Source organism: Gymnoscopelus braueri (genome assembly GCF_963280865.1).
Source record: "Gymnoscopelus braueri genome assembly, chromosome: 5".
Lineage (NCBI taxonomy): Eukaryota > Metazoa > Chordata > Actinopteri > Myctophiformes > Myctophidae > Gymnoscopelus > Gymnoscopelus braueri.
Window position 1 is genome coordinate 55,662,699 of NC_137606.1, and position 15,094 is coordinate 55,677,792.

Here is a 15,094-nt window from a genome sequence, read left to right on the forward strand (position 1 = left end):
AACGTTCTCCTCTCCACCTCCTCTAAACTAACGTGAACGTTCTCCTCCACCTCCTCTAAACTAACGTGAACGTTCTCCTCCACCTCCTCTAAACTAACGTGAACGTTCTCCTCTCCACCTCCTCTAAACTAACGTGAATGTTCTCCTCTCCACCTCCTCTAAACTAACGTGAACGTTTCCTCTCCACCTCCTCTCCACCTCCTCTAAACTAACGTGAACGTTCTCCTCTCCACCTCCTCTAAACTAACGTGAACGTTCTCCCTCCACCTCCTCTAAACTAACGTGAACGTTCTCCTCTCCACCTCCTCTAAACTAACGTGAACGTTCTCCTCTCCACCTCCTCTAAACTAACGTGAACGTTCTCCTCCACCTCCTCTAAACTAACGTGAACGTTCTCCTCTCCACCTCCTCTAAACTAACGTGAACGTTCTCCTCCACCTCCTCTAAACTAACGTGAACGTTCTCCTCCACCTCCTCTAAACTAACGTGAACGTTCTCCTCTCCACCTCCTCTAAACTAACGTGAACGTTCTCCTCTCCACCTCCTCTAAACTAACGTGAACGTTCTCCTCCACCTCCTCTAAACTAACGTGAACGTTCTCCTCCACCTCCTCTAAACTAACGTGAACGTTCTCCTCCACCTCCTCTAAACTAACGTGAACGTTCTCCTCTCCACCTCCTCTAAACTAACGTGAACGTTCTCCTCTCCACCTCCTCTAAACTAACGTGAACGTTCTCCTCCATCTCCTCTAAACTAACGTGAACGTTCTCCTCCACCTCCTCTAAACTAACGTGAACGTTCTCCTCTCCACCTCCTCTAAACTAACGTGAACGTTCTCCTCCACCTCCTCTAAACTAACGTGAACGTTCTCCTCCACCTCCTCTAAACTAACGTGAACGTTCTCCTCTCCACCTCCTCTAAACTAACGTGAACGTTCTCCTCCACCTCCTCTAAACTAACGTGAACGTTCTCCTCTCCACCTCCTCTAAACTAACGTGAACGTTCTCCTCTCCACCTCCTCTAAACTAACGTGAATGTTCTCCTCTCCACCTCCTCTAAACTAACGTGAATGTTCTCCTCTCCACCTCCTCTAAACTAACGTGAACGTTCTCCTCTCCACCTCCTCTAAACTAACGTGAACGTTCTCCTCTCCACCTCCTCTAAACTAACGTGAATGTTCTCCTCTCCACCTCCTCTAAACTAACGTGAACGTTCTCCTCTCCACCTCCTCTAAACTAACGTGAACGTTCTCCTCTCCACCTCCTCTAAACTAACGTGAACGTTCTCCTCCACCTCCTCTAAACTAACGTGAACGTTCTCCTCTCCACCTCCTCTAAACTAACGTGAACGTTCTCCTCTCCACCTCCTCTAAACTAACGTGAACGTTCTCCTCTCCACCTCCTCTAAACTAACGTGAACGTTCTCCTCTCCACCTCCTCTAAACTAACGTGAACGTTCTCCTCTCCACCTCCTCTAAACTAACGTGAACGTTCTCCTCTCCACCTCCTCTAAACTAACGTGAACGTTCTCCTCTCCACCTCCTCTAAACTAACGTGAACGTTCTCCTCTCCACCTCCTCTAAACTAACGTGAACGTTCTCCTCTCCACCTCCTCTAAACTAACGTGAACGTTCTCCTCTCCACCTCCTCTAAACTAACGTGAACGTTCTCCTCTCCACCTCCTCTAAACTAACGTGAACGTTCTCCTCCACCTCCTCTAAACTAACGTGAACGTTCTCCTCTCCACCTCCTCTAAACTAACGTGAACGTTCTCCTCTCCACCTCCTCTAAACTAACGTGAACGTTCTCCTCTCCACCTCCTCTAAACTAACGTGAACGTTCTCCTCTCCACCTCCTCTAAACTAACGTGAACGTTCTCCTCCACCTCCTCTAAACTAACGTGAACGTTCTCCTCTCCACCTCCTCTAAACTAACGTGAACGTTCTCCTCCACCTCCTCTAAACTAACGTGAACGTTCTCCTCTCCACCTCCTCTAAACTAACGTGAACGTTCTCCTCTCCACCTCCTCTAAACTAACGTGAACGTTCTCCTCTCCACCTCCTCTAAACTAACGTGAACGTTCTCCTCTCCACCTCCTCTAAACTAACGTGAACGTTCTCCTCCACCTCCTCTAAACTAACGTGAACGTTCTCCTCTCCACCTCCTCTAAACTAACGTGAACGTTCTCCTCTCCACCTCCTCTAAACTAACGTGAACGTTCTCCTCCACCTCCTCTAAACTAACGTGAACGTTCTCCTCCACCTCCTCTAAACTAACGTGAACGTTCTCCTCCACCTCCTCTAAACTAACGTGAACGTTCTCCTCCACCTCCTCTAAACTAACGTGAACGTTCTCCTCTCCACCTCCTCTAAACTAACGTGAACGTTCTCCTCCACCTCCTCTAAACTAACGTGAACGTTCTCCTCTCCACCTCCTCTAAACTAACGTGAACGTTCTCCTCTCCATCTCCTCTAAACTAACGTGAACGTTCTCCTCTCCACCTCCTCTAAACTAACGTGAACGTTCTCCTCTCCACCTCCTCTAAACTAACGTGAACGTTCTCCTCCACCTCCTCTAAACTAACGTGAACGTTCTCCTCTCCACCTCCTCTAAACTAACGTGAACGTTCTCCTCTCCACCTCCTCTAAACTAACGTGAACGTTCTCCTCTCCACCTCCTCTAAACTAACGTGAACGTTCTCCTCTCCACCTCCTCTAAACTAACGTGAACGTTCTCCTCTCCATCTCCTCTAAACTAACGTGAACGTTCTCCTCCACCTCCTCTAAACTAACGTGAACGTTCTCCTCTCCACCTCCTCTAAACTAACGTGAACGTTCTCCTCCACCTCCTCTAAACTAACGTGAACGTTCTCCTCCACCTCCTCTAAACTAACGTGAACGTTCTCCTCTCCACCTCCTCTAAACTAACGTGAACGTTCTCCTCTCCACCTCCTCTAAACTAACGTGAACGTTCTCCTCTCCACCTCCTCTAAACTAACGTGAACGTTCTCCTCTCCATCTCCTCTAAACTAACGTGAACGTTCTCCTCCACCTCCTCTAAACTAACGTGAACGTTCTCCTCTCCACCTCCTCTAAACTAACGTGAACGTTCTCCTCTCCACCTCCTCTAAACTAACGTGAACGTTCTCCTCTCCACCTCCTCTAAACTAACGTGAACGTTCTCCTCTCCACCTCCTCTAAACTAACGTGAACGTTCTCCTCTCCATCTCCTCTAAACTAACGTGAACGTTCTCCTCTCCATCTCCTCTAAACTAACGTGAACGTTCTCCTCCACCTCCTCTAAACTAACGTGAACGTTCTCCTCTCCACCTCCTCTAAACTAACGTGAACGTTCTCCTCTCCACCTCCTCTAAACTAACGTGAACGTTCTCCTCCACCTCCTCTAAACTAACGTGAACGTTCTCCTCTCCACCTCCTCTAAACTAACGTGAACGTTCTCCTCTCCACCTCCTCTAAACTAACGTGAACGTTCTCCTCTCCACCTCCTCTAAACTAACGTGAACGTTCTCCTCTCCACCTCCTCTAAACTAACGTGAACGTTCTCCTCCACCTCCTCTAAACTAACGTGAACGTTCTCCTCTCCACCTCCTCTAAACTAACGTGAACGTTCTCCTCTCCACCTCCTCTAAACTAACGTGAACGTTCCCCTCCACCTCCTCTAAACTAACGTGAACGTTCTCCTCTCCACCTCCTCTAAACTAACGTGAACGTTCTCCTCTCCACCTCCTCTAAACTAACGTGAACGTTCTCCTCCACCTCCTCTAAACTAACGTGAACGTTCTCCTCTCCACCTCCTCTAAACTAACGTGAACGTTCTCCTCTCCACCTCCTCTAAACTAACGTGAACGTTCTCCTCTCCACCTCCTCTAAACTAACGTGAACGTTCTCCTCTCCACCTCCTCTAAACTAACGTGAACGTTCTCCTCCACCTCCTCTAAACTAACGTGAACGTTCTCCTCTCCACCTCCTCTAAACTAACGTGAACGTTCTCCTCTCCACCTCCTCTAAACTAACGTGAACGTTCTCCTCTCCACCTCCTCTAAACTAACGTGAACGTTCTCCTCTCCACCTCCTCTAAACTAACGTGAACGTTCTCCTCTCCACCTCCTCTAAACTAACGTGAACGTTCTCCTCTCCACCTCCTCTAAACTAACGTGAACGTTCTCCTCCACCTCCTCTAAACTAACGTGAACGTTCTCCTCTCCACCTCCTCTAAACTAACGTGAACGTTCTCCTCTCCACCTCCTCTAAACTAACGTGAACGTTCTCCTCTCCACCTCCTCTAAACTAACGTGAACGTTCTCCTCTCCACCTCCTCTAAACTAACATGAACGTTCTCCTCTCCACCTCCTCTAAACTAACGTGAACGTTCTCCTCCACCTCCTCTAAACTAACGTGAACGTTCTCCTCTCCATCTCCTCTAAACTAACGTGAACGTTCTCCTCCACCTCCTCTAAACTAACGTGAACGTTCTCCTCTCCACCTCCTCTAAACTAACGTGAACGTTCTCCTCCACCTCCTCTAAACTAACGTGAACGTTCTCCTCTCCACCTCCTCTAAACTAACGTGAACGTTCTCCTCTCCATCTCCTCTAAACTAACGTGAACGTTCTCCTCTCCACCTCCTCTAAACTAACGTGAACGTTCTCCTCTCCATCTCCTCTAAACTAACGTGAACGTTCTCCTCTCCACCTCCTCTAAACTAACGTGAACGTTCTCCTCCACCTCCTCTAAACTAACGTGAACGTTCTCCTCTCCACCTCCTCTAAACTAACGTGAACGTTCTCCTCTCCATCTCCTCTAAACTAACGTGAACGTTCTCCTCTCCACCTCCTCTAAACTAACGTGAACGTTCTCCTCTCCACCTCCTCTAAACTAACGTGAACGTTCTCCTCTCCACCTCCTCTAAACTAACGTGAACGTTCTCCTCTCCACCTCCTCTAAACTAACGTGAACGTTCTCCTCTCCATCTCCTCTAAACTAACGTGAACGTTCTCCTCTCCACCTCCTCTAAACTAACGTGAACGTTCTCCTCCACCTCCTCTAAACTAACGTGAACGTTCTCCTCTCCACCTCCTCTAAACTAACGTGAACGTTCTCCTCCACCTCCTCTAAACTAACGTGAACGTTCTCCTCCACCTCCTCTAAACTAACGTGAACGTTCTCCTCTCCACCTCCTCTAAACTAACGTGAACGTTCTCCTCCACCTCCTCTAAACTAACGTGAACGTTCTCCTCTCCACCTCCTCTAAACTAACGTGAACGTTCTCCTCCACCTCCTCTAAACTAACGTGAACGTTCTCCTCCACCTCCTCTAAACTAACGTGAACGTTCTCCTCTCCACCTCCTCTAAACTAACGTGAACGTTCTCCTCCACCTCCTCTAAACTAACGTGAACGTTCTCCTCTCCACCTCCTCTAAACTAACGTGAACGTTCTCCTCTCCACCTCCTCTAAACTAACGTGAACGTTCTCCTCTCCACCTCCTCTAAACTAACGTGAACGTTCTCCTCTCCACCTCCTCTAAACTAACGTGAACGTTCTCCTCCACCTCCTCTAAACTAACGTGAACGTTCTCCTCTCCACCTCCTCTAAACTAACGTGAACGTTCTCCTCTCCACCTCCTCTAAACTAACGTGAACGTTCTCCTCTCCACCTCCTCTAAACTAACGTGAACGTTCTCCTCTCCACCTCCTCTAAACTAACGTGAACGTTCTCCTCTCCATCTCCTCTAAACTAACGTGAACGTTCTCCTCCACCTCCTCTAAACTAACGTGAACGTTCTCCTCCACCTCCTCTAAACTAACGTGAACGTTCTCCTCCACCTCCTCTAAACTAACGTGAACGTTCTCCTCTCCACCTCCTCTAAACTAACGTGAACGTTCTCCTCTCCATCTCCTCTAAACTAACGTGAACGTTCTCCTCCACCTCCTCTAAACTAACGTGAACGTTCTCCTCTCCACCTCCTCTAAACTAACGTGAACGTTCTCCTCTCCACCTCCTCTAAACTAACGTGAACGTTCTCCTCCACCTCCTCTAAACTAACGTGAACGTTCTCCTCTCCACCTCCTCTAAACTAACGTGAACGTTCTCCTCTCCACCTCCTCTAAACTAACGTGAATGTTCTCCTCTCCACCTCCTCTAAACTAACGTGAACGTTCTCCTCTCCACCTCCTCTAAACTAACGTGAACGTTCTCCTCTCCACCTCCTCTAAACTAACGTGAACGTTCTCCTCTCCACCTCCTCTAAACTAACGTGAACGTTCTCCTCCACCTCCTCTAAACTAACGTGAACGTTCTCCTCTCCACCTCCTCTAAACTAACGTGAACGTTCTCCTCTCCATCTCCTCTAAACTAACGTGAACGTTCTCCTCCACCTCCTCTAAACTAACGTGAACGTTCTCCTCTCCACCTCCTCTAAACTAACGTGAACGTTCTCCTCCACCTCCTCTAAACTAACGTGAACGTTCTCCTCCACCTCCTCTAAACTAACGTGAACGTTCTCCTCTCCACCTCCTCTAAACTAACGTGAACGTTCTCCTCCACCTCCTCTAAACTAACGTGAACGTTCTCCTCTCCACCTCCTCTAAACTAACGTGAACGTTCTCCTCCACCTCCTCTAAACTAACGTGAACGTTCTCCTCCACCTCCTCTAAACTAACGTGAACGTTCTCCTCTCCACCTCCTCTAAACTAACGTGAACGTTCTCCTCCACCTCCTCTAAACTAACGTGAACGTTCTCCTCTCCACCTCCTCTAAACTAACGTGAACGTTCTCCTCTCCACCTCCTCTAAACTAACGTGAACGTTCTCCTCTCCACCTCCTCTAAACTAACGTGAACGTTCTCCTCTCCACCTCCTCTAAACTAACGTGAACGTTCTCCTCTCCACCTCCTCTAAACTAACGTGAACGTTCTCCTCTCCACCTCCTCTAAACTAACGTGAACGTTCTCCTCTCCACCTCCTCTAAACTAACGTGAACGTTCTCCTCTCCACCTCCTCTAAACTAACGTGAACGTTCTCCTCTCCATCTCCTCTAAACTAACGTGAACGTTCTCCTCCACCTCCTCTAAACTAACGTGAACGTTCTCCTCCACCTCCTCTAAACTAACGTGAACGTTCTCCTCCACCTCCTCTAAACTAACGTGAACGTTCTCCTCTCCACCTCCTCTAAACTAACGTGAACGTTCTCCTCTCCATCTCCTCTAAACTAACGTGAACGTTCTCCTCCACCTCCTCTAAACTAACGTGAACGTTCTCCTCTCCACCTCCTCTAAACTAACGTGAACGTTCTCCTCTCCACCTCCTCTAAACTAACGTGAACGTTCTCCTCCACCTCCTCTAAACTAACGTGAACGTTCTCCTCTCCACCTCCTCTAAACTAACGTGAACGTTCTCCTCTCCACCTCCTCTAAACTAACGTGAATGTTCTCCTCTCCACCTCCTCTAAACTAACGTGAACGTTCTCCTCTCCACCTCCTCTAAACTAACGTGAACGTTCTCCTCCACCTCCTCTAAACTAACGTGAACGTTCTCCTCTCCACCTCCTCTAAACTAACGTGAACGTTCTCCTCTCCACCTCCTCTAAACTAACGTGAACGTTCCCCTCTCCACCTCCTCTAAACTAACGTGAACGTTCTCCTCCACCTCCTCTAAACTAACGTGAACGTTCTCCTCTCCACCTCCTCTAAACTAACGTGAACGTTCCCCTCTCCACCTCCTCTAAACTAACGTGAACGTTCTCCTCTCCACCTCCTCTAAACTAACGTGAACGTTCTCCTCCACCTCCTCTAAACTAACGTGAACGTTCTCCTCTCCACCTCCTCTAAACTAACGTGAACGTTCTCCTCTCCATCTCCTCTAAACTAACGTGAACGTTCTCCTCTCCACCTCCTCTAAACTAACGTGAACGTTCTCCTCTCCATCTCCTCTAAACTAACGTGAACGTTCTCCTCTCCACCTCCTCTAAACTAACGTGAACGTTCTCCTCTCCACCTCCTCTAAACTAACGTGAACGTTCTCCTCTCCACCTCCTCTAAACTAACGTGAACGTTCTCCTCTCCACCTCCTCTAAACTAACGTGAACGTTCTCCTCTCCACCTCCTCTAAACTAACGTGAACGTTCTCCTCTCCACCTCCTCTAAACTAACGTGAACGTTCTCCTCTCCACCTCCTCTAAACTAACGTGAACGTTCTCCTCTCCACAGAGAGGACGACCTCCCTCCCAAGCGCTCGTCCTCGGCGAAGGCGTTCCACGCCGACGCCTCGTCCTCTGAGAACGACACGCTGACGTCCACCAACACCTACAACAGCCGCTACTGGCACAACCCCGCCCCCAAGACCACCAGCGGCGGCGGCGGCTACGAGGCGCACAACAGCAACAACGCCAGCAAGACGACCCCCAACAACAACTACGACACACACTCCTACACGCGCTACAACGGCGACACGCACCGCACCTTCTCCAGCACCGCCCACACCGGGCACGGCCACGCCCGCGGGCAGCAGCACCACGGACACGGGCAGGGAGCCGCGCACGCGCACCACCACGGCGGCCCGACGCCGCCGCCGGTGGCGCCGGGCTCGGCCCCGCTGCCCCGCCACGCCCATCATCATCATCCGCCCGCCGTGCCGGGCGCTATGCCGGCGGGGACGGCGAAGTCGTCCTTCGCCAATGGCAGCCACACCCTCCCGCCGCCCAAGACCCTGGTGGTCACCACGAACTCCGCCCCCTCCCCGCCCGTGCGCGGCAGCAGCAACGGCTTGGCGGCGGCGGCGGGCGCCATGAAGCCGCCGGCCGGCAAGCAGCAGCAGCAGCAGCACACGCACTCGTACGCGGTGAGCCAGGCCACGCTGGAGCGCATGGGCGCCGTGCCCGTCATGGTGCCCGCACAGAGCAGAGCCGGGTCGCTGGTCTGAAGGGCGGCGCGGAAACCGTGGGGGTCGGAACCTTTTAGGACTGATGTACGGACCAGGTTGAACCTTTTTAGGACTGAAATACGGACCAGTTCGAACTTTTGGAACTGAAATACGGACCGCTCCGTACCTTTAAAATTGGAATATGGACCGGTTTGAAGTTGAACCTTTACAACTGAAATACGGACCGCTCCGTACCTCTCTGGAATACGGACCGGTTTGTTCCTTTACAACTGAAATACGGATCGGTTTGAACCTTTAAAATAACGACCTTTCAACAGAGACTAATAATAGCTCTTTCTCTGCGGCAAGAACTAAGCGGACAGAACCGGTTCTTGATGTGTTTCCATTGGCTACGGCTCTGTATCTGGGCCCTGGGTCTATATCTGGGCCCTGGCTCTGTATCTGGGCCCTGGGTGTATATCTGGGCCCTGGGTGTGTATCTAGGACCTGCTCAGGAGTTGTGTGTGTGTTTTGTTTTAATGACGTAGCCCGCTCCCCCTTCATGGGGTGGATGTGTTTATGATGGAAACGGAACCATAAAACCATCACAGAACGTCACGTGTTCTGTAAAGTTTCAGGTTCTGGGAGGTTCTGGGTGAACCCCCCTCGTAGCCGAAAAAGAGACTCAGTGAGCGGTTCGGCTGCGGTTTTGAACCGCCGTCTGGTCTGACTGACCAACCTGCTTCTCTTTACAATGCTCTCTCTCTCTCTCTCTCTCTCTCTCTCTCTCTCTCTCTCTCTCTCTCTCTCTCTCTCTCTCTCTCTCTCTCTCTCTTCCCCCCCATCTCGCCAAATTCCAACGCTATCTTTCTGACTCATCTTGTCCTCTGTCCTCCAGCGGTGTTACGGTGGAACTGGTGACCTGCAGAATTATGTGACCATCTCGTGGGACTTCACAAAACGCCAAACTCCGAACGTAAATCACTGACGTTTGTTTATTAACAGAGTTAATACCTATAGCGGTATTTCGGCCACCGTAGAGGGTTTATCGATTTACATTCGGACATCCATCCATCCGTCTTCAACCGCTTATCCGGAGTCGGTCGCGGGGGGAAACAGTTTCAGCTTCAGAGACTAGATGCCCAAACCACCTTAGCTGGCTCCTTTCCAAGTGAAGGAGCGGCGGCTCTACTCCGATTCTCTCGTGGGTGGCTGAACTTATCACCCTATCTCTACGTTTTTTTTGTCTTTATCCCGTGATTTTTTTAACCCTCATTTTTCACCCGGTGCCAATTCTCGAAGTGATCCTGGGCGCTACACTCCCCTCACCAGCCTTATCTCTAAGGGAGAGGCCGGCCACCCGTCATTCCGGCCACTTGTATTCAAAATCTTATTATTTCGGTCATGATCCACACTTCATGACCATTGATTGATTGATTGATTGATTGAATACTTTATACAATAATGCTAAAAGTATAACACAAAAAGCCCTGAGGGCTTGTTTCCATTGTGGTCCTATTGATTGATTGATTGATTGAATATCGTATTAGGCAGAAATGTTAAAAACAGCACAAGCTACAGTTGAAACACTTTGTCTAAAAAAGTCTTGTTTCCATTGAAGTCCTTGTATTCAATTCTTTAAAAAAATTAACGTAACGCCACAGATTTCGCAGTAACACCGCCAAGCTGGAGAACAGAGCAGGGGAGGAAGCAGAAATAGTATTGGAATTTGTCTCTCCCGTCTGTCCTCGTGCCATGTCTCTCTGTCTGTCTCTACGCCGACGACTCTTTTGTCCTTTTCTACGTCACAGTGAAGTGGATCTTTCACCACAGAGATCATGTCAATGCCAACGTTTTTGCAAACAAGCATCATCTGGTTATAATCGATCAACCTCGTCTCTTCTCTTAATTGGATTTGTATTGGTGGGCGTGGCACTGTAGGACTTTTATTTTTCAGCCAATCAGAATGATGTCACACAAGCTCAACAGGAAGTAACGGGGAGAAGAACCTCGACGATGTTCAGCGACGCCGTTTCATTGTTGTTTCATTGATAGTCAAGTGTTTTCTGGAATCCACACACAAAGCTTATTCTTTTTATTTTCGTCTCAACACAGCTGAATACGCATGTTTACCTTTAAGAATACCCCATCATTTCACCATTGTTTGTATAATTAGTTTTCGTTCTCAGTTATAACTTTGATTATGGCGATAATGATGACGAATGGAACAAATGTGAATGTTGTAATTTTGTAAAAAGGCTTTTCAGACGGGAAGCGGCACAACGCCTGCCTGCGTTCTGGCTTGGATCGTCGAGGTCGCGTTGCGCTCCTCGAGAGAATAGACAGAAATTGAAACGGATTAGAAACAAATGGCTCAAGAAAGACATTTCAACTCGTCGCGGGCGGGCGGGCCTGTCAGCAGGGAGTGTTGGTTGGGCGGGAGGGAGGAGCAGGACGGAGGCTCTACATCCTCCCGCTGGGGGCTCCTCACTGGCATTTGGGCCAGTATGGAAAAACAGTACGTTTTTAACACATTGATTGCCAAGATCGCATTGATGCGTTCTTTCATTTTTTGGGGGGAAATTCCACAACGGGCGACCTAACACGGCTTTGGAATGAGCGATCGTGTCTCAAAGAGTTAAAATGTGGATGTGACGTCGTTCCAAAAAAACGTCACTTCCACCCGCCGCAACGATGGGGTTTTCAGAAAAAACAGCTGTAACTCAGTTTATTTTTTTTTCCATTGAAAACCATCCGTTTTCAGCGGACCAATGCTCCAAAATGGCGGATCGCGGTTGGAAACTTGTTGTTCCCATGGATACACAGATCCTTCTGCCTGCTCGCAAGGACGTTTTCCGGGGGGGTTTTTTTTACTCGAAGTCGTTTCCACAACGTTTCAAAAATCATCGGATTTAGGTAATTATACGCTGGCAAGGGTTAAAGAAAACTATGTTTAATATCTTGGCAGTCAATGTGTTAAAACATTTATTAAATTGTATTTCTAGGCGCGTCAGTTGTTTCCCGTGTGAAAAGCCCTTACAGCCCATCTGGTGTAAAACAACAACAACAACTTTGTCTTTGTTTAAAATGGCCTTTAGAAGCTTCAGCGAGAGAATCTGAGGGTCTGCAATACAATGCTTCAACTCCTCCATAGGCTCTGCTGTACAGCAGGACACACTTTTCTTTTGCTGTAATCAGACACACTTTCATTTAGTTCTTTTTCTTTGCACTTTCTGGAGCGTTTTCTAACATCAAACCTGCTGTCTTAGAAATAACATGTAAGTCTTACTGCTGAAGGACAGAGTGGTAGGTAGGTAGGTAGGTAGGTAGGAGCATTTTGGGGGTCCTAGAGGGGACCCCCAAAATCGGGAAAAAAAAGTCTTATGAAATAATACTGTTGACGACTGGACTGACCAGTAATTACACTGGACCTTATGACGACCTTGCACAACAATATGAACTATTTTAACCCTCGTTTATTTTGTTTTAAACCAGAAGCTGCAGACAGCGTTTTCTTTGTAGTACGTACTATATGTGCATCCTAAAGTAATACGTCTGATGGCTGTAGTACGTACTATATGTGCATCCTACAGTAATACGTCTGATGGCTGTAGTACGTACTATATGTGCATCCTAAACAGTGTTGGAAAAGTTACTAAAACACAGTAATATATTACTTATTACATATTAATTGTTTTAAAAAGTAATATAGATACTTTACTTATTACTCCCTGCCAAAAGTAATTAGTTACTTTACTAGTTACTGGAAAAAATGTATAATATTACTTTAAGTTACATATTACTTTAGTTACTTTCCAACACTGTGTTGGAAAAGTCACTAAAACATTACTTTCCAACACTGTGTTGGAAAAGTTACTAAAACATAGTAATATATTACTTATTACATATTACTTGTTTAAAAAAGTAATATAGTTACTTTACTTATTACTCCCTGTCAAAAGTAATTAGTTACTTTACTAGTTACTGGAAAAAAAGTAATAATATTACTTTAAGTTACATATTACTTTAGTTACTTTCCAACACTGATCCTAAAGTAATACGTCTGATAGCTGCGCTGCGCCACAAACTCCTGTCTTCATTCTAAGAAGTTGGATTTGTTTTTGTTTTTGTTTCAGGAGACACAAAGCTGGCTTTTAAAAGTCGGTGTTCTTGGCGGTTTTTTTTTTGGATGGAGGACCTTTTGGGGTGTTTAACTAAATTGTTTTTTAATAACGACAGGTTTCCACGTCAAAGCCATTTCTAGAGGTATGATATGTTGAGACAGTTAGAGAGGACATGACGTCTTTCTACCGGTATATGAACTTAAAGTCATAATATAAAGTACTAATTTGGGTTAAACGTCTCATGTTTAATCGTTTTAACCAAAACCCAACAGTGAATGCCAAGGCATTTTGGACATCTCTACACTGTAAAAAAAACTACTTAGGGTCTACTAGGGTCTTAACCAAATCTCATCACTGAAATAGTGGTCCTGACTAAGCCATTATAGAGCACCGAAGTCTGACGTCACTGCCGCCAGAGGGCGCTGTTCCGCTGGTTCGTGGCTTTATTTTTTTGTTTTGAAATCCCCATTGGGGAATCTAAGATCACGTCATATAAGAACTGTGTTCCAAACATAAACGGCATTTCTGAATTAATTCTGCCTTAAAAGTTCTTAAGAACTACCATGTCCGGGTCTGAAATCACTGTCCCTACAGCAGCCGCGTTCATGGGAAATGTCTTTGGGTCGTTTGACTCGTTTCTAGCGTTTATTGAGTTACTCTTTGGGTAAATGTGTACATTTACACCTTCAGTCGATGCTTCATATCCATGTGAGTCAAATCGCCAGGGTGGTGTGTTTATGTTTGGAACACAGTTCTTATATGAGGCGATCTAAGATTCCCCTATGGGGATTTCAACACAAAAAATAAAGCCACGAACCAGCGGAACAGCGCCCTCTAGCGGCAGTGACGTCAGGACTTCAGTGCTTTCTACACCATCAGTCCCATATAATAATAACTCATATTTTTAATAGTACTTGTCTTCCAGCAGTTCTGCAATATTTTGAAAAAAAAGCAATTTTGTTTTGTTTTTTGTGTGTTGGATGTATGTACATTTTAGAAGCCTTTGTGTATCTTATATCAGAAAGTCAAAATGTTTTTATTTTTTATGAATTGTATATTTCCTGTCATCTGAAAGTCTTAGTCCTTGACCCACCGCTCATATATTTATGTACTAACAATTTATAACGTACTCTCCCCGATGATCACACAAGCAACAATGCAGTAAAATATACATTTTGATATCATTATTATTATTATTATTATTATAATTATAATTATTACCCTTATTATTACCCTTATTATTATAATTCCCTCCAGGTGTGCTCACTAATTAGAGTTGTGCTATATGAGATATTATTAACCCATTAAGACCGGGAACGCATTTGTGTGTCATTTTTAGATTATTTTGGCTATTACAAAATAGCAGATCTACAAGCTCTACTATGAGCTTTTTTTTTTTAAATCATGAAGATCTGTGACTCAATGCTTATTACTGATTCAAACATTTGAGTACAAAATATATTTAAAAAATGTGCACACATTTTCAAGATTTTTTTTTCTTTTTTGAAAAATAGCAGATCTACAAGCTCATAGCGCGGCACTCGGTGCCAAGCTATGAGCTTGTATATCTGCTATTTTTGAATAGCCAAATAAATCTTAAAATGACAGATGCATTCAGTGGGTTAAAATATTTCTCTGTTTTTTTATGACATTTTCCATGAAATGATGTTAGATTGCTCTCTAATAAACAGTGTTATGGAACTTAACGGAACGTCAGGACCTGTTGGGAGACACGGTAGACTTAAATATAAATGTAACGTTATTAACACAGGAAAGCAATGTGAATGATGAATATTCAGATCATATAGTAGCAATAAATGCCAGCCAAGGAGATGTACATTACTTTCCCCAATTGATTCATGGTGTCATTCTTTTCTTCTTCTTCTTCTGTTCTTGCTGTTCTTTTCCTGCCTTAATCAATAGTGATACGACAATTAGGGGTATTCAATTCATAAACACATAAAATAGCACCAAACAGTTCAAAATCATCATTGCACAAATACAGAGTAGGAAAAACAACGTATCACAAAAAAAAATAAAAAAATAATATATCGATATTTTTCGGCAGTATATCGATTAGTTATCGCAGGAGAAAG

The 15,094-nt window shown here is 46.1% G+C and overlaps 1 protein-coding gene across 1 annotated transcript in view; it reads left to right on the plus strand.

The window, feature by feature from the left end:
- Window positions 1-8,934, plus strand: part of LOC308086001 (immunoglobulin superfamily member 11-like) — a gene marked incomplete at both ends in the record, with an annotated part of 302,311 nt that extends 293,377 nt beyond the window's left edge. Inside the window, one exon of the mRNA XM_080429318.1 lies at window positions 8,223-8,934. Within this exon, the coding sequence (XP_080285444.1) occupies window positions 8,223-8,934 (712 nt within the window). The remainder of the gene's footprint in view (window positions 1-8,222) is intronic.
- Window positions 8,935-15,094: the final 6,160 nt, after the last annotated feature.